Source organism: Anoplophora glabripennis, unplaced genomic scaffold, assembly GCF_000390285.2.
Source record: "Anoplophora glabripennis isolate ALB-LARVAE unplaced genomic scaffold, Agla_2.0 scaffold12, whole genome shotgun sequence".
Taxonomy (NCBI): domain Eukaryota; kingdom Metazoa; phylum Arthropoda; class Insecta; order Coleoptera; family Cerambycidae; genus Anoplophora; species Anoplophora glabripennis.
The window spans coordinates 2,349,000-2,369,337 of NW_019416512.1; the positions used below are offsets into that span (position 1 = coordinate 2,349,000).

At 33.3% G+C, this 20,338-nt stretch overlaps 2 protein-coding genes across 3 annotated transcripts in view; both read left to right on the top strand.

Annotated features, from left to right (window-relative positions):
- Positions 1 to 6,161, top strand: part of LOC108917946 — an 8,664-nt gene extending 2,503 nt beyond the window's left edge. The window contains exons 2-3 of the mRNA XM_018724767.1: positions 2,318 to 2,546; positions 6,082 to 6,161. Of these exons, the coding sequence (XP_018580283.1) occupies positions 2,318 to 2,546; positions 6,082 to 6,161 (309 nt within the window). The remainder of the gene's footprint in view (positions 1 to 2,317; positions 2,547 to 6,081) is intronic.
- The window catches only part of LOC108903233 (ecdysone receptor), a 521,233-nt gene that overhangs the window by 183,065 nt on the left and 317,830 nt on the right, over positions 1 to 20,338 (top strand). The window lies entirely within an intron of this gene.

Consider the following 20,338-nt stretch of genomic DNA (forward strand, 5'->3'; position numbering starts at 1 on the left):
AAAATAGTCATTGGCGTAGAAGTTCTGTTTAAGAAAGGGGTTGAGCACCCCCTCCACTCCGCCACTGTGCAAGTTTTTGAACATTTTTATCGCTTGTTTTATGCCCCTTAATTAATAGGCATTATCTCCCAAACATGAAAAAAATCTAAGCATTCGTTTATAAGTTATAATGAATATTCGAGAAAAAAAATTATATTCAACACCCCGTATCTCGGAAACGAAGCCTTCTACGACATATGTTTATAGGAACTTTTCTTTTTAAAAACATGTGTTCTATCTCCTGTTAAAGTTTGTCTACAAAAAACTGACTCACCCTGTATAGCTTCATTAGGCCTAGCCTTACACCTTTTTCCTGTGTGACTTTTTTCAATTTTGGGGCGTTTTCCCTCTAATTTTTCCGAAACACGTCGTTTTGACGATATATGAAAAATTTATAGATACCGTTTTTTTTTTAATTGAATAGCTTAAAAACTTCAAATTAAACGTGAAAGTAAAATTCTCTGACAAAAGATATGAGTCCTTCAATATGTCTGCAACCTCGAACATGTCAGAAAAACTACTAAGGGTATAAGAGATGTTCCTTTAAAATTCGAAATACCGTCATATGATCAACATTTAGCGGGAATGCAATCTTTCTAGTACTGGTAGTAGGTTGTTCTTGTATCAAATTAAATACTGCTTCCTCAAGCTGTGGTGTTCTTACTTCTCGATGGCGACCACAATCCTGCGTTCTTTTGTTGAATGAACCATATTCACGTAATCGTTGATGAAGTCAGACAAATATTCTATGTGAAGGATGCTGCCGTTGAGGATACATTTCAGCATATCTTGTAGAAGCTTCTAACCCATTCCCCTGCGACAGACCGTAAACGTAATGCATATCAGCCATTTCCTCATTTGTGTATGCCATTTTAATAACAAGTGAATTATTAAAGTAACAAATTAAGAACAGAACAATACACAATTAGTATTACTTCAATTTCAAAAATTTACAAACTGACAGCTTGATTCCAATTTAATTGTCAGTATCGCTAATGGCGGCCTACTAGATAAATTAGTTTCGTATTTTCGTTTTATGGCGATATGTATCTTGTTCGTAAAATAATTTTTTGCTGCGAACTGGTTTAATTTGGGCAAAAAATTCAAGAGACATTTTTTTTTAGAATGAAACAGGCTATCGGAAATAAATTTTTAAATGGTAAAAAAATAATAAGACAAAAAATTACGTTGGAAATAAATTTTAGGGGTTGCGTTTTCCACCCCTTACAACCATGGGGTAAACCAAATAAATTACTGGCTAAGTGTCTTTTTGGTAGTAGAAAATGTCAGGTTAATTTCAATATTGTAACTTGTTTAGTGCTTTTGAAAAAAATTGTTAAACAAATTTTATGTACCCCCTTTAAGGGGCTGTATCTTAACAAGGGATGCTCCAATGAAGTTTCTTTATATGAACGATCCTATCTTTTTTTCGATGAGGAATCACCCCCTTAAATGTTTTACACTTATTTAGTTACACCCTGTATTAGCATGAACTTTCTGTCGTTTTTTTTAACAATCCAGAGGTATTGCAGCCCAAACAGGTTCACATATTTCATTTTATTATGGAAAAAAGGTAACGTTTCTTCAAACATCAAAGTACATTTTTAATGACACGTTCACGTTTTTTAAACACTATTCATACCTCATGAAAATGTGAAAATTACAAGTTTTCCGTCTTATTTATTATTGTCAACTAAAATTCTGTTTATATGTAACTAGCTTTTACCCGCGGCTTCGCTCGAATTGAAGCCATTAAAATAAATATAGAAAATCTTTCGTAAAAAATAATTTTTTTAAAAAAAAAGTATCCTATGTTACTTCTAATACCTCCAAGAATATGTGTACAAAGTTTCATGATGATCGGTAAAGTAGTTTTCGCATAAAAGCGTAACAAACAAACTTACATTCACATTTATAATATTAGTAGGGATACGTAGGTACTATTTAAGGCAAAATTAAAGTAGTTTATCTGATTCCTTGCTGACGTCATGCACAGACAGGAAGAAATTGAGCCGACTGACGAGCACACCACATATTCACATCACGGTTACCTTTATAGTTTGGTCACCAGTACCAGTGCGATTTTTAACCATCCAAACGTTTTTGACACATTTCTTGTTTTTTACAATCACCATAGACACCAGTTTAGTGTCATATTAACATTTTACAAATATTTATCGACGTTTATACATCTTTGTCCCTTTTATTTGCCATTATTTTTCCCTTCAGGGTGAGTAACTCGTATCCTTATATCCGAACATAAAATTTCCATTTTTAGTCGCCCGTGCTGTCGAAACTGAACCTATTCATGTCGAAAGATAAACCTCCTGCAAGCGCCTCGCCTGTCCCGAAGGGCCCTTCTAGACCCATGAAGTACCCCTACACCTTTTCCGCCAAAATAGCCCAGTTCCCCTACAAATTCTACTTCCAGAACAACACGATATTCAGATATTATTGCTATGGGGTGATCGCCGCCGTGCCTGTCTTTGTTTATATCAGTAGATTGTGTAAGTAAATGTAATTTTTATATTTTGCTGTTTGTGATATAAATTTTAAAAACAATTATGAAGAAAACGTGTATGTCGTATCAATATCTATGTCCATTTAGTTTAAAATCTGTTTTACATAATGCCTTTTTTTTGGCTGTGGCACCGTTTAGGTACAATAATTTGGCAAATTTATTGGTCGAATGAATTGGCTACAAACTTTTGAAACAAAGATTATTCTTGATGACACCAAACCGTAATAAGCTTATGCAAACTTACTGCAAAGTAACTGAAATGCAATAACAAATAAGTACTTATATGTAAAGTATTAAAAGAAACAGTAAAGTAAAATTGTAGATCGTATTTTAAAATTCATTCAAAATTGATCATTATATTAGGACCACTATTGTCTCCAATTTTATTTACTAATTTATTGAAGCAAAGACCACAGTTTATGTCATATTACATACATCAATACAGTAGTCGATTTTTTATAATTTATTGCTTAAAAATTGGAAAAACTAAAAGAGGTTATACGGTTTGCAAAGTATACACATTGGAGAAACATTTTACGTTAACGTAACTTTTGTTTTCAAATAGGCCAGGAAAATAAGCTGGGAAATGACCATTTTGCGACTTTTTGTTTCGGCAAGCTGAATTTATCACTATAGTTGCTAAATATTATGTACAATAATAACATATTAGTTTCCACAGTCATAAAAATGGGGGGAAGAATGTTTACAGGGTGGTTAATTGTATAATTTTTACGTAAATTCACGTTTTTCGCTTATAACTTTTTCGTTCATTTCCACGAGAAAACAGTAAAGTACTTTTTTTTGTCTTCAAAAGACCTACAAAACTAGCCCTCGAGCGTCAAAAAATATTGATTAGATCAAAAGTTATAAACAGAAGAAGTTTATTTATGACTTTTGAATTAAACATTTATAAACTGCGTTATTATTACCAGAACGTTTTGGCATCGCATCCTCTCATTCCTTATCACTGTCTAATAACTCACACGAAATCTGGAATCGGTAAGTTGAATAGTTTACAAGTTATGGCCTTATAAACAAATTAACTAATTATTAGTCTGGACGATCCCGAGGATCTTCCACAATCGCACTGATTTTTTTCATGGTAGATTTCATAATAATACATTGAAATCTATCATTTTTTTTTAAAATTTCGAATTTGCAATCAGGAAAGTTTTCTTATTTTTTAGCCTTAGTTGCAAAATGAAATATACGACGCACGCGCGTGATATAGTTATATATTATTACATATTCGGAAAGCTTATGAAAAGAGCTTTAAGTTAAAAAAAAATCGTCAAGATTCGTTGAAAAACAACGGAGTTACAGACTGTCAAATATATTATTTTCAAGCGAATTTCGCTTTTTTAACGGCAGGACTATGAATATTATCGTCATTTTCTTCGGACTCGCTGTCGTTCGCTTCCCCCACCCTTCCGCCGCGCCACGGCTCGCCGAAAATCAAGCGACCTACTGACTTTTGACAATATTTCTTATGCACTTAACATACTTCCACAAATAAAATATTTTTATCTGGGAAAGTACTCGGGTTGCCGGTTATGACAGTATTTTTTTTCCCGCTACCAACCTAATTTGTTTAACAATAGGCCGTCAACTTTGACAGTCTGTAACTCCGTTGTTTTTCAACGAATCTTGACGATTTTTTTTTAACTTAAAGCTCTTTTCATAAGCTTTCCGAATATGTAATAATATATAACTATTTCACGCTCGTGCGTCGTATATTTCATTTTGCTAATATTTAGCATCTATAGTGATAAATTCAGCTTGCCTAAACAAAAAGTCCCGTCCAACTCTCTATTTCCTGGCCTAAAAATAAAATTAAAATTTAAGGCAATAACAATATCTTAAAATTTTGACGAAAACTTCTGTTTCTGTTACATTCTCCAAGCTTCGGGTTGCATTCGGGTTCATTAAAAATTATGTTGATTAACAAAAAGTTAGAATTTCTTTGACCTCTAATGACATTCACAACGATAAGTAAACATACTTAAATACCCAAATAGAATATACTTAATGGTTGATTTTTATGTAGATATATTGGTTACATACATTTTTAGTTGTTTTATTCTACAAATATTGTAATTTATGTACAGGGTGTACCAGATAATTTCTGATGGTTTTGAAAATAATAAATAAATAAAATAATAAAATGTAGGTACCTACATACCTTTTAAGTTGTTAAAGCATCGTCCGAACAACGCTGGCAATTATGGTAAATAGCAAATTTTACTTAAAATCAGCTGTAAAATAAAGTTTTTTAACGATCCTAGAAACGTTCTGCTGTAACAGTGTTTTAAAGTTTCTTAAATTTAAAGAGATTTTAGTTAATTATGAAACCTGCCCTTAAATATTCTGTAACTTGCAAATAAATCAATTTTGGACTAATGTACTACTTATTCATTTAAGTAACAAACGACATATTTATAGTTAAGTAGTACCTAATATTTTGTGTCTTATTTACAAAAAGGATTTTTGTTCTCTTTACCACTGTTTTAAGATTATTATGTGAATATTAACATAATCCCTTCTCTCCATTTTGACAATCCTACACTAACCTTGTTATTAACATGGCACCAGTATTCTTGGTGATGATAAATATGATCTACTATTTTTTTTATAGTTTTCCTCTTCGACGGCGAGGACTTGATCGCCCCAATCAATCTGTTAAAAAAATGATTAATAAGACGACGAGACAATACATCACGCCTTATTTTAGATTCTCCTGTTTGTGGAAAAAAAAAACTTGCGATCGAACAATGGCAAACATCACCTGTTGCTAATTATTTTTATCATGTCATCGGAACCTGATTGATGTTTTTTTTTTTCCTCCAAACATATACCGTTTCGGGTGATTTCGCATACATATGATAAGTGAGGGCAACGAACTTTTTCTGCATCATATCTGGCGATGGTAGACGTGCGATAATATTTTAATCCAGTTGGCTGTGATAATTTGTCAGTACTTTTTTATTGCAAAATAACAATGACGCAACTGTACGAATAAATTGTTTTAAATTTTTAGGTATGCCCTAATGACTTTTGTATTAGTTTTATTTTTTCTGTTCTCACCTCGAAAAAAAATCCAGTACTTAAATAAATTTTTCTTTTTTTTTCTTATATGGAGGGAGGTATATTTGCAATGTGCTTGCAAATTTCCAAATTAATAAAAACCTGAATAATTCTAGATACTTTTTAGTGACAAAATTCGTTTTCATCAAANAATTAATTATTATATAACCGAAAGATGGGAAAAAATCAAAATCAGTTAACGTGTTTCGGCGTTTAAAAAAAAATTAACTCATTCAAAAGATATGAATTTTATTCTGTACTTCTGGTCATCCCTGTACATATAAAAGAGTTACATAAAATTTAATGTCCCAGTTTGAATTTTAAGCATTAAAAAACGTCTGGCGACAAAAACACTCCTTATGCGTATATTATGTAATGGATATGCCATGCATTATGTATGATTCATTTTGCTTATTTAATATATGTATTTTTTTTAGCAAACTCCCCAGCTAATAAAAAGAAATGGGCCGAAATACGAAGAAAGGAACATGAAGAGCTTGCTCTTAGATTTGAATGATCAGTTACAATTAAAATTATTTAATGTAATGTATTACTTACGCGTATAAATAAAACTAATTTATCTTTTGAGGTTTTGTATACTTTTATATGCATGAATTGAACGATTATTGTGGCGATTTAAAATTAGGGTCCTGGGTATGAACAAAGATACGAAAACTCGTTTAGTATTTTTTTCATTGCTGTTGACTTACACAGTCCCTGAGAGAAAAGTTGACACTGTATTTGAATACGATTGAATCACGGAATTGTAGTAAATGTATTTAAATGTATAACGATAATTAAACCAAAGTTGTAAATATTAATTAATAGTTTAGTATTTATTTGGTTGGTTTCTAGAGTTTGGTCTGTATGCATGACAGAAATATTTGTTTACCTACGTTTTTGGTTTGTGATTTTTCGTTATAATTAAATTCTTGTTTAATTTTAAACTGCATTTTAAGAAGAGCCAGTTGGTGAACATTTGTATGTGTTTATTTATAAAATTTATATACATGCTGTCTCCTAAAAAACGCCGCAAGGCATAACTCCGTTATTTAGTCTTATTTTAAAAAACAAAAAATTAAATGAAATGGCTCTAAATACAATAATATAAAGGCAGCCTATTAAAGCTTTTTTACTTTTTTTTTTTGAAGAGCGGTAGTCAACTTTTTTTTTTCAAATGGCAAAAAATAATACAGCAAAGAAAATAAAACTCAACAGAGAATTTTGTAGTTAACAGAAAAGAAACAATACAATTAATATCAATTAAAAGAAAAACAAAGAAATTCAATTAAACACAAAACACATCAAACGATACGAAGAACAACAAACACAAACAACTAAAGAAATAAATTGCAGTCGTCCTCTATTGCCTGTACTTTTTGAGGAATGTATGGCTTGAATTTGTACGTTTTCAATACTGCATATACAATTAGTTTCCGTTGATGCTCTAATATTATTAGAAATTTCCCGAATGTAAGTTCTTGGGTTTTCTTCAACGTTAAGAAGAACATTGAACTCGATGTTTTCATTAAATTGGCGTTCTCGCTTTGGTTTCTTAAAAGCATTATAGTTTCTCAAATTTTCTTCAAGTCTTGCAAATCTACGTGGTTCTGGAACTTCTCTGCGAGGAAATAGTTCTCTGTAAAGTCGGACTCCTGTACCACAATTTTTATTACATCGAAAGTATACCTGAATCATGTCCGTCAATTGATTATTACTCATATTCTTCACTGTTGAGATTATTTCAATAAATAACTTACTGTAAATGACACAGAAAGAAAAAAGTTGACTATCGCTTGTCAAAAAGAAATAATAAGTACGCTCCAATATAGGCTCACTCTATAGTGTTTTTAGAGCCATTTCATATAATTTTTTGTTTTTCAAAATCAGACTATAAATAACGGAGTTATGGCTTGCAGCGTTTTTTAGGAGACAGCCTGTGTAATCATATACAGGGCTGGAAAATCCACATGGTCCATCTGCCTTTACATGAGAGCGACAAAGTAAAGTAAAGAAATCCGTGCGATAGACAAGGATGGCTATAATGAAGACGTTTCATAATCTGAATAGTCACCGCCCGTTTCGGATTAGAACTATTCAGATTATGAAACGTCTTCAATGTAACCATCCTTGTCTATCGCACGGATTTCTATGACTTATGTTATCGCATTCACGTAACGGGTCGATGTACCATGGGGACTTTCCGAACCTGTAGATTGATTGGTCATTCCGTTTATTAAAAAGGATGTGATAAAATCCAATAATATTATTATTACTACAACTAATTTTAATATTTCTTCACGAAGGTACAAATGAGAATATGCACATTTCTGTGACGCAGTCAGATCAGCAAAAATCGCGCTAATTCTTGAAAAAATTAACTATTAAAAAAATAACAATGTTTTGATAACTGAAAATAAATTCAAATCTCATGTGACGTAATACAGTTTTTTAAGCTCTTAAAAAACGAATTAAATCAGACAATAAAATATATATTTTTTACAAATATGTTTCAATTTAAAATTGACTACGCTGTATATAATAATTATTCTAAATCATTTTAAATGGTTTTCAAACTATCAGATATACCCCGCCAATTCTGTGTTCGAAAATGCTGAAATTTATTCAGATCTCGTTTCAAAGTAACACAAAAATTAGACGAATAAATGAATTATACTTACCAATAGTACAACGTGAGGATTTGCATCACACAAATAGTGAATGTTGTGAAAATTTAGTTTGCCGTCTCCGGTAAAACAACATTCATCGGTACTGTTAGATACACCCATTTCTCAGCCAATGTCGCGAGTAACACTGCAACACACAACACACGTGCACAAGATGCACAGGGGCGGCGTGTCGACTTACGTTTATAATTAATTTTCTCAAAAACAGAAGCATTTAAACCATTAGTTGCTTAATAAAAGTTGCTTATTGTCATGCCCTCTGTCATACATTTCAACGTACTTATTTCAGTAACACCCTATATATGTTGAAAAGATATAAGTGTGCTCAAGGTTAAAATACATGGTAGCTTCTTTCTGACAACTTGAAAGCGTGATCAATTTAAAAATGACTTCCCAGTTATTTCTGCGAGAAGTTGAACTTTTTAACTTCTATTGTTCTTCTCTTTACCATATGTTGCGTCTTGTTTATCCAAATATAAAAATTAATCTTGTGTACAAACAAATGTACAGTTTAGAGAATAAATAGTCTTTGCCTCTGTTGGAAAACGATTTTTAACTTAAGTTATGATATTAACAGTACCATATTTATTGTTTGTAGTCACAGTAGAATGTAGAACTAGTTTGTGTATTACTTCTGCGCATGAGCATAGCTGCAAAAACATCGACACGTGTTTAGGAATCACAGAAAAATACAAAATAGGCAACTTCTAACAGCTGTAATATATGTTAACCTTGACTCCAAGTTAGGCATATCAATTTTCAGTAGCAACAAAAAAATCTTACTAGTATTCACTGAAAGTCATCACCGTCGACGTCATCTTTATTGTACTAATCCAGATGGCGCTTTGTACGTTGTCATGAACACAGTGTCTTTAAAAAGTCACATTTCAGTCATTTTAAAATTGCTTTTTGATCCTACTAGTCCACGTGGAACGACTTAAACTCTGTGAAGGATAATCCTTACTGATTGACCTTGAGGGGTCGCCCCTAATCGTTATTCGCCACTACGCGAAAGTAAACAAGTGTATTCAAATTGTTTTCCCCGGGAGAGTTCAAGGTCGGCGGACAGCAGGTTTAATGAACGTACTTTTAATTTTTGCACGATATGTATCTGAACGCTTTACTAGTGTCACTTGTGGTTCCGTGACTCATACACACACAGTCAAATTTTAATTACAGGTACGCCGCTATCGAATAATAATGAGTCGGGAGGAGGATGCTAGGCGGGCAAGTGTTACCATGAAGGATTGGTTTCAAGCGGTGAATGTCTTTTTTATCAAAAATGTCATCAAGGCCGATTTAAAACCTCTGTAGAATTAGAGTTAGAGGGTGGTATGGAAATGTAACTATACTGAGGGATGGTAATTTGAGTAGCGACTAAGACTTGGTTAATTAGACAGTGTATACCACTCTTGAAAACCTGTCAGAGAACTTTCTAATTTTGGAATTGTCAGGGAAATATCAGGGAATTTCTATATCATGAAATTTTAAAACAAATTATAATCAGTCTTTGATATGAAGCTACTGAATGTTAGTTGCTGTAAATTTGTTACTAAGTACCGGACCTGTTATTAAAACTACCTTAAATTAAAATCGATTATTATGCCGATAATTTTACAGAATGAACGTTATTGGCCAAACTCTAATGTTATTGATTGTGCCTTTTAAATTTCCGTAGCGAAATAAAGTTAATACTAAAAAAAAGTGGCAGTTCTCTTTTTAATTGTGGTGCTTTTATTTTTAACTGGCTTCAGAACAAATGAAGATACTGAAATTCAATTTTGTGTGCATAGTGCTTAAATAAAAGGGCATAACTTTTACCATTATAGTACAAATAATGGTAATTTTAATCACTATGTTTCTTTAGTATATATTTAGGAACAATGTTTTGTTAAAGAATTTTTAATATTTTCAGTCCTGAGAAAGTTAAAAAAAAAGAAGCGTCGGCTATACAGGGTGTAACTAAATAAGTGTAAAACATTTAAGGGGGTGATTCCTCATCGAAAAAAAGATAGGATCGTTCATATAAAGAAACTTCATTGGAGCATCCCTTGTTAAGATACAGCCCCTTAAAGGGGGTACATAAAATTTGTTTAACAATTTTTTTCAAAAGCACTAAACAAGTTACAATATTGAAATTAACCTGACATTTTCTACTACCAAAAAGACACTTAGCCAGTAATTTATTTGGTTTACCCCATGGTTGTAAGGGGTGGAAAACGCAACCCCTAAAATTTATTTCCAACGTAATTTTTTGTCTTATTATTTTTTTACCATTTAAAAATTTATTTCCGATAGCCTGTTTCATTCTAAAAAAAAATGTCTCTTGAATTTTTTGCCCAAATTAAACCAGTTCGCAGCAAAAAATTATTTTACGAACAAGATACATATCGCCATAAAACGAAAATACGAAACTAATTTATCTAGTAGGCCGCCATTAGCGATACTGACAATTAAATTGGAATCAAGCTGTCAGTTTGTAAATTTTTGAAATTGAAGTAATACTAATTGTGTATTGTTCTGTTCTTAATTTGTTACTTTAATAATTCACTTGTTATTAAAATGGCATACACAAATGAGGAAATGGCTGATATGCATTACGTTTACGGTCTGTCGCAGGGGAATGGGTTAGAAGCTTCTACAAGATATGCTGAAATGTATCCTCAACGGCAGCATCCTTCACATAGAATATTTGTCTGACTTCATCAACGATTACGTGAATATGGTTCATTCAACAAAAGAACGCAGGATTGTGGTCGCCATCGAGAAGTAAGAACACCACAGCTTGAGGCAGCAGTACTTAATTTGATAGAAGAACAACCTACTACCAGTACTAGAAAGATTGCTTTCCAGCTAAATGTTGATCATATGACGGTATTTCGAATTTTAAAGGAACATCTCTTATACCCTTACCATCTGCAACGAGTACAGGCACTGTTACCGCGAGACTTTCCGAACCGTCTTGAATTTTGCAATTGGATGCTGGAAATGATTAGAAGAAATCGTGACTTTCTGAAGACGATCGAATTCACAGACGAATGTAGTTTTTCTCGGGACAAGATTATTAATTTTCATAATTACCACATATGGGCTGATGAAAACCCTCACGCTATTGTCGAAACTAACCATCAAGAACAGTTTTCTCTTAACGTGTGGGTCGGAGTTATTGGGGATTATTTAATTGGGCCTCATTTTCTACCTCCTCGATTAAATGGTGAGGCATACGTTCAATTTTTAAGAGAAGTGCATCCCGTACTGCTGGAGGAAGTTCCTTTGGGCGTCAGAAGGGATATGGTTTTTATGCATGATGGGGCTCCCGCCCATTTTAGTCAAGTAGCACGTCAGCATTTAACTGAAACATATGCAAATCAGTGGATAGGTCGAGGAGGACCACAGAATTGGCCCGCTCGATCCCCGGATCTCAATCCTCTGGATTTGTCTACTTGGGGCCATTTGCAGCATTTGGTTTATCGTACTCCTGTTCGCGATGTAGAGGACTTAAGAAACCGCATTATCGATGCGTGCAGGGTAATTAGAGAGACTCCAGGAATATTTGAGCGAATACGTGGCTCAATGCGCCGACGTCTAGACGCATGCGTAATGTCTGAAGGTAGACATATTGAACATTTACTATGATTTCTACATGTTGTATGTTTTGTTATTATTAAATTAGTTTTGATTATTCCCCTTTAATCATTTAATGCAGGTAGTAACTACAAAATAACAGTAAATCCAGTCCGCATTTATGACGATGTATCTCTGTAGTTGTTCGTAAAATAATTTTTTACTGCGAACTGGTTTAATTTGGGCAAAAAATTCAAGAGACATTTTTTTTTAGAATGAAACAGGCTATCGGAAATAATTTTTTAAATGGTAAAAAAATAATAAGACAAAAAATTACGTTGGAAATAAATTTTAGGGGTTGCGTTTTCCACCCCTTACTACCATGGGGTAAACCAAATAAATTACTGGCTAAGTGTCTTTTTGGTAGTAGAAAATGTCAGGTTAATTTCAATATTGTAACTTGTTTAGTGCTTGTGAAAAAAATTGTTAAACAAATTTTATGTACCCCCTTTAAGGGGCTGTATCTTAACAAGGGATGCTCCAATGAAGTTTCTTTATATGAAAGATCCTATCTTTTTTTCGATGAGGAATCACCCCTTTAAATGTTTTACACTTATTTAGTTACACCCTGTATTTTAAAAATACATTTTAAAAACTCTTCTCCTATATCGACTAATGCAATTTGAACAAGATTGATTGAAAAAATTACAGGAATTAACTATTTCTTTTGTTTTAATACTCATCTCAAAAAACGGGGGGGTCTCTATAAAGGGTGTTCCACTGGGAACTACGTCGATCGATCTCTAGGAAAGTACTGATCCGAAAAATTTTAAAATTTAGTAACATGGCAATGTCTCTGGGGCGAACCCAACACTATACCTAGGAGTTATAAAATTTGACATATTATTATTAATAGTAAAGTTCTTCATAATTTAACCAGAAAAATTATATTTTCTGTGCTGTTAGAATTTACTTAAATACCTATATATTTAAAAAAGCAATTTTTTAAATTTTTTCCGTCATTTTCTCTTACATCAAAAATGCCATAGTATACCTAGGATACTCTCATTTTGGTGTTCAGATAAATAAAGAAATCAAAAGAATTTTTTCCTAATTCCATAAATATTTTTTCATTTGATAGCAAAACATTTAGAAAATTGAAAAATAGCAATCGATGTAGAATTTATAATTACGCAACCTGGACAACCTGGATATAACTATTAGGGAATTTTTTTGGTCAAAATTTTGCACTTACCCTACAGACGGTTTAGACTGATACATGTTTTAGATGGAAATAGTCGATTTTCAAAATTATTTCTGTCATTTGGAGCTTATTCAAATCGAGTCCAATCCAAAATTTTTCTACTACTATGCGGTCTAAAACCTCAACCAATATTGAATTACATTCGCAATATCTAGTATATTTGTTATAGGTATTACACCACTATAAACCAGTAATCATCTAAAAAAAAAAATCTTAGATTTTGGTTAGAGATTTGAAGCATATTTAATCTTCAGATTTTCTCTTAGACAGTTAAAAGAAAATTTGCCAAAATCGCCACATTTGATTGATTTTATTTTGATGTTTTAAGTTAAGTTTAAGATGTTTACTCAGTCTTTTCAAAAGTTGTTAATAATTCCATCCTATGGTATTTCTAGTAACAAAAACAAAATTTGTAAAACATAATGTTAAGGCCACTCGCGAACGATGACTCAAAATACATGACAAAAATTTAATTACTCGAAGTATCTACTTACGGACGTCGAATTTGAATAGTAATGAGTTAGAGGCAAGGTGTGAACTAACTAAGGTTTATTTTTAACAAACAAATATCTTAATAATATAAAACATTAAGATTGGGATTAAGTCATTAGAAAACCTACCTGTCAGCTTAACACTTAAAGTACCTAAATAAAACATTGAAACTTTACACACATTTGACATGCATTGACTAGTATTGATTTTTATAATTAACACAAGAACTAGTTTGGTGGTAAAGGGGGAGAAGTATATTATTATTTTAATGGGATTTGTCAGAATCTGGAAACGACTTGTTTGGAATTTAAACGCAATACCATTGAATTTAATGGCTACAATATTAAAATGTGGAAATTATGCAGAATAAAATTAATTGCAAGTTATACGTAAGGCGTATAACATATAACAGGGTAATTTTCTAAGTGTGGTTTTAATTTGTGCCTATTTACATATAGCAAAATGGAATAGTATAATATACTCGTATATGAATGCACAATTATTGAGAATTCACAAGTTCACAATTTAGAATTTTTAAAATAGGCGCCTTTTGAGTAGGTATCCAACAATTTTCTGTTACGGTCCTGAATGAGGTCGATTTTAATTTTACGTTTCAATAAAAAAAGATTTTTAAATATATAGCGAAATAATATTAAATAGTGACGTGTATTATTTCCTATATAGGTGCTGAAAAAGAAGACTAAAGCCGAAAAAAAGCAGTTTAAAAATTAAAGTAAATGTTCAAAATCACACAGCACCTAGAGCAGGGATGCACAGACTCATAGGGCACAGAGGTCNGCTGAGGTATGTGCATCTCTGACCTAGAGTGTACGTTTCCTACCCCAAAGCATGGGAACATTGGGAACCGGTGAAGCCAAATTGCGGGGAAGTGGAGTGTGCGAGGTAATCTGACCGCGCATACTTTGAACAGGTCCGGATTAAGCAATATTTTTACACTTATGACAAATATTCATTTTTCAAGTTTGGAATTCAGAAAAGAATATATTTTAATGTCTTGCTTCTATTAAATAAACCTACAAAATAATTTAAATATATTTATTGTCCTTTAAGTAAGTAATGCTAGTTTGCTAGCGAATTATAGTTGTTTTACATTGACAATTTATACATCCAGTTCTTGACGAATTCGAGCATGTTCTAATTTTCATCAATTTCTTCGTGAAGTTCGGAAGTACCAACCCAACAGATTTCCAGCCTCAGATCAGTAATGAGGTTATGTTATTGGAAAATGTAAATAATTAAATAAAAACTAATATATAATATGTGTCAGAACGGTACCGCTGTTGTATCACTAAAATTATGAGTGGAAAGGTGACATTTTTGAAATTTATTTGCTTCTTTGATTCGTTGATAGAACTGATTGATACGTCAAAAAACTTGACAAAGTCTGTAGCAGTGTAAAACCACACTGTTTACCAATAAATTCGTGAATTAATTCATGAAGAATTTCGTCAATTTATGATGAATAAATTGTCAATGTAAAATATACAAATATACAATAAGCGAATAATTGTTATCGCTACAAGTCCATTTCTTTCACGTGACTCTTGAGGTGTCTGAACTTGTGTTTTGTAGGTACATCAAATATTTCATATGTCTCTACAGATATATTTTAGTTTAGTAATATGGCGCATCATAAGACAGGTCCATTGTGTCCATTTCATAAAAAATTTGCCTACATCGCATAGGAAGTGAGATATTGCGTATATCCTATCTAACAGTAATTGGTAAATTCTCTAAAATAAATCATTTAAAAAAATGCAAATATTGGGCACCAGTTAATCTGTGTGGTAGAATGATTTTTGATTAGGATATCATTAGAAATATCCGCCCATAAGTTAGTTATAAGCTAAATATGTGGTCAAGCCTTGTGCCGCTCTATGCTCACAATACACAATGCTACTGACTGCCATAAAAACACGTGCCATGCACTTGAATAAACAAAGCGTCAGACTCATACACGTACAAACGACAATAAAATGTACGGCCAACTTCCCCTCAACAAAAAAAAAAAACATGGATTGTTCACCGGCAAGCGAGGCGACAGTGCAGGCATTAGTGTGCCGCTAGATACTTAGAGAATAAATTGAATGATGCGAAGTTTCAGATCAGAGTCAGATATGTACATGTTACTGTAAGCAGCAAGAAATTCTCAACCGATTGTAACTTTTTTCTACAAAAATGACCATATAGCGTCCGATAGTAGTTAAATAGTACTTGTTGTGTGTTGCTACTACTAACATACAAACGGCCAGTACACCATCTTGCGCCAACGCGTATAAGCAACGTCCCGTGGCAAACAAAGCACCACGAAAGAAACATCCTTTCGCCAAGGGGGGCGTGTAGAGTTTCGTACGCTTTTTATTCGGCCCTCTCACACATGCAGATCAGTCGTGGCGATAACACCGCTGTATCCCTCCGTTTTTAATTTGCGACGGGCCGACCTTAACGAGACGCATATTTCGCGTCGCGGCACGCCCACTCTCCGCTCGATCTTTTATTTCCCTCGTAAAATAAAAGGAGTATAAACTTCGCGCGCAATGCCAAACAATGCGATGGATGTTTACGGTACCGGCCGCTCTCCCGTGGCCGTAAAGCGCTCGGTAATATTCCGAGTGACGTGTTTCCGTATTGCCGGCCGCATATTGATTCCGTGTAATGTCTCTATTGTAATTATGTTTTCTGGATGCGTAGAACGGTGCGGCGGCCATCTAGCGTGCCGCTCCCTCCGTTTGGTGTTATATTTCGTCGGGGCGACTCTACGACGCATTAATGGCGCAAGAATGCTGATAAACGGGGAAGAAGAAACACCAACTAGAAGGAAAAACGTTAAACCACCCGTTAAAATTGTATAAGAGCTCTTTTACATGTACTTGGACACTTTTGGTAAGTGCTTCAAATGGAGGCTTTTGAAAGAAGTACAACTATTCAGTCTTTAAATACTTCGAGGTGCTTTAACAATACAAGGTGTAACTAAATAAGTGTAAAACATTTAAGGGGGTGATTCCTCATCGAAAAAAAGATAGGATCTTTCTTATAAAGAAACTTCATTGGAGCATCCCTTGTTAAGATACAGCCCCTTAAAGGGGGTACATAAAATTTGTTTAACAATTTTTTTCACAAGCACTAAACAAGTTACAATATTGAAATTAACCTGACATTTTCTACTACCAAAAAGACACTTAGCCAGTAATTTATTTGGTTTACCCCATGGTTGTAAGGGGTGGAAAACGCAACCCCTAAAATTTATTTCCAACGTAATTTTTTGTCTTATTATTTTTTTACCATTTAAAAATTTATTTCCGATAGCCTGTTTCATTCTAAAAAAAAATGTCTCTTGAATTTTTTGCCCAAATTAAACCAGTTCGCAGCAAAAAATTATTTTACGAACAAGATACATATCGCCATAAAACGAAAATACGAAACTAATTTATCTAGTAGGCCGCCATTAGCGATACTGACAATTAAATTGGAATCAAGCTGTCAGTTTGTAAATTTTTGAAATTGAAGTAATACTAATTGTGTATTGTTCTGTTCTTAATTTGTTACTTTAATAATTCACTTGTTATTAAAATGGCATACACAAATGAGGAAATGGCTGATATGCATTACGTTTACGGTCTGTCGCAGGGGAATGGGTTAGAAGCTTCTACAAGATATGCTGAAATGTATCCTCAACGGCAGCATCCTTCACATAGAATATTTGTCTGACTTCATCAACGATTACGTGAATATGGTTCATTCAACAAAAGAACGCAGGATTGTGGTCGCCATCGAGAAGTAAGAACACCACAGCTTGAGGCAGCAGTACTTAATTTGATAGAAGAACAACCTACTACCAGTACTAGAAAGATTGCTTTCCAGCTAAATGTTGATCATATGACGGTATTTCGAATTTTAAAGGAACATCTCTTATACCCTTACCATCTGCAACGAGTACAGGCACTGTTACCGCGAGACTTTCCGAACCGTCTTGAATTTTGCAATTGGATGCTGGAAATGATTAGAAGAAATCGTGACTTTCTGAAGACGATCGAATTCACAGACGAATGTAGTTTTTCTCGGGACAAGATTATTAATTTTCATAATTACCACATATGGGCTGATGAAAACCATCACGCTATTGTCGAAACTAACCATCAAGAACAGTTTTCTCTTAAGGTGTGGGTCGGAGTTATTGGGGATTATTTAATTGGGCCTCATTTTCTACCTCCTCGATTAAATGGTGAGGCATACGTTCAATTTTTAAGAAAAGTGCATCCCCCCGTACTGCTGGAGGAAGTTCCTTTGGGCGTCAGAAGGGATATGGTTTTTATGCATGATGGGGCTCCCGCCCATTTTAGTCAAGTAGCACGTCAGCATTTAACTGAAACATATGCAAATCAGTGGATAGGTCGAGGAGGACCACAGAATTGGCCCGCTCGATCCCCGGATCTCAATCCTCTGGATTTGTCTACTTGGGGCCATTTGCAGCATTTGGTTTATCGTACTCCTGTTCGCGATGTAGAGGACTTAAGAAACCGCATTATCGATGCGTGCAGGGTAATTAGAGAGACTCCAGGAATATTTGAGCGAATACGTGGCTCAATGCGCCGACGTCTAGACGCATGCGTAATGTCTGAAGGTAGACATATTGAACATTTACTATGATTTCTACATGTTGTATGTTTTGTTATTATTAAATTAGTTTTGATTATTCCCCTTTAATCATTTAATGCAGGTAGTAACTACAAAATAACAGTAAATCCAGTCCGCATTTATGACGATGTATCTCTGTAGTTGTTCGTAAAATAATTTTTTACTGCGAACTGGTTTAATTTGGGCAAAAAATTCAAGAGACATTTTTTTTTAGAATGAAACAGGCTATCGGAAATAATTTTTTAAATGGTAAAAAAATAATAAGACAAAAAATTACGTTGGAAATAAATTTTAGGGGTTGCGTTTTCCACCCCTTACTACCATGGGGTAAACCAAATAAATTACTGGCTAAGTGTCTTTTTGGTAGTAGAAAATGTCAGGTTAATTTCAATATTGTAACTTGTTTAGTGCTTGTGAAAAAAATTGTTAAACAAATTTTATGTACCCCCTTTAAGGGGCTGTATCTTAACAAGGGATGCTCCAATGAAGTTTCTTTATATGAAAGATCCTATCTTTTTTTCGATGAGGAATCACCCCCTTAAATGTTTTACACTTATTTAGTTACACCCTGTATACAGGGTGTCCCAAAAAGACCCGATCCCCGCGATAACTCTTCAAGATGAAATCCCATCAAAAAAGTTAAGACAAAAGTTGTCTTTGACTTTGATACCAATTTTTAAGATCAAATTAAGGTCTACTTAAAATTTCAAATTTTACGTCCGAAAGGTCATTTCAAGGTCGATTTTTTTTTCTTAATTCGATGGGATCGAACTATAGAGAAAAATGTTGCAAGCAATATCATTATGCCCTTATGCTTGGCGTTAACCTTTTTTTTATTTTTTCAACTTTTTATTGTTTATTTTTTCTTATTTTTTTATCTTTTTGATATTTCTCTTTATCATTATTATTATGATCTTTAAATCAACTTTTGTTGGACCACGACGTTAAATTTGGTGCTTTATTGATGTTGACATTAAAAATACAGGTTTCATAATTTTCAATTTGACTTTGAATTGACCAAGAACATAAAATCAAGAGCAAATAAAAGGTCAATAAATTTGTCATTAAAAGTAGGTGTTATTCCTTGCAACATTTTTCTCTACACTTAAAATCCCGTCTAGTTATTAAAAAAAAACAAATTCGATCTTGAAATAACCCTCAAGGATATCCATAAAAAATGTTTGATTCCATATTCGGACAAAATTTTACGCTCTATCGATTTGTAAAATAAAATATACGGAAATCCGTTTCTATTTGAATTTTGTGAGTTGACAATGATTTGACCTAAACAATTTCAAGAAGAGTCAAAGTCACTACTAAATTGATTTCCTACAGCTTTTTTCTAATTTTTTTTTCATAGGATTTCATCTTGAAGAGTTATCGAGGGGTTCGGGTCTTGTTGGGACACCCGATATACAGGATGTCCCGAAATTAATGCAACAAAATTTGATCATAGATTCTTAAGACTTTAGGGGACCCGTATTTTTTTATTTTGCCAAGTGGCCCCCCTTTTTCAGAGTACAGCCCCCTTAAATCTGCCCTTAAGTATAGTCTTTTTTATATCTACACAAGGGTTTTATGACATGTAGAATCTGATAGTTTTACGCTTTTTGGCGGGGAACCCCCTTAAGACACTTTTTCGTGGGCCCCCTTGTCTTTGGTACCAAAAAAATTTGGTTGCACATTTGAATTTCTTAAAAATTACTAGTTAGCTAGAAAGCCATTGAATTTGGAAACTTTTTGTCCCTTGATATTTTTTCGCAAAACGCAATGTTTTTGAGGAAAATGGCGAATCACGATATGGATTCGATCACATTTTGACATTTTTCTCGAAAACATTGCGTTTTACGAAAAAAGTATTAAGAGACAACAAAGTATCTAAATTTAATGGCTTTCTACCGGACTAATAATTTTTAAGAAATTTAAAGTGCGATCAAATTTTTTTTCTCCAAAGACAAGGGGACTCACGAAAAATTGTCTTAATGGAGTTCCCCGCTAAAAAGTGTAGCACCATCAGATTCCACATGTCGC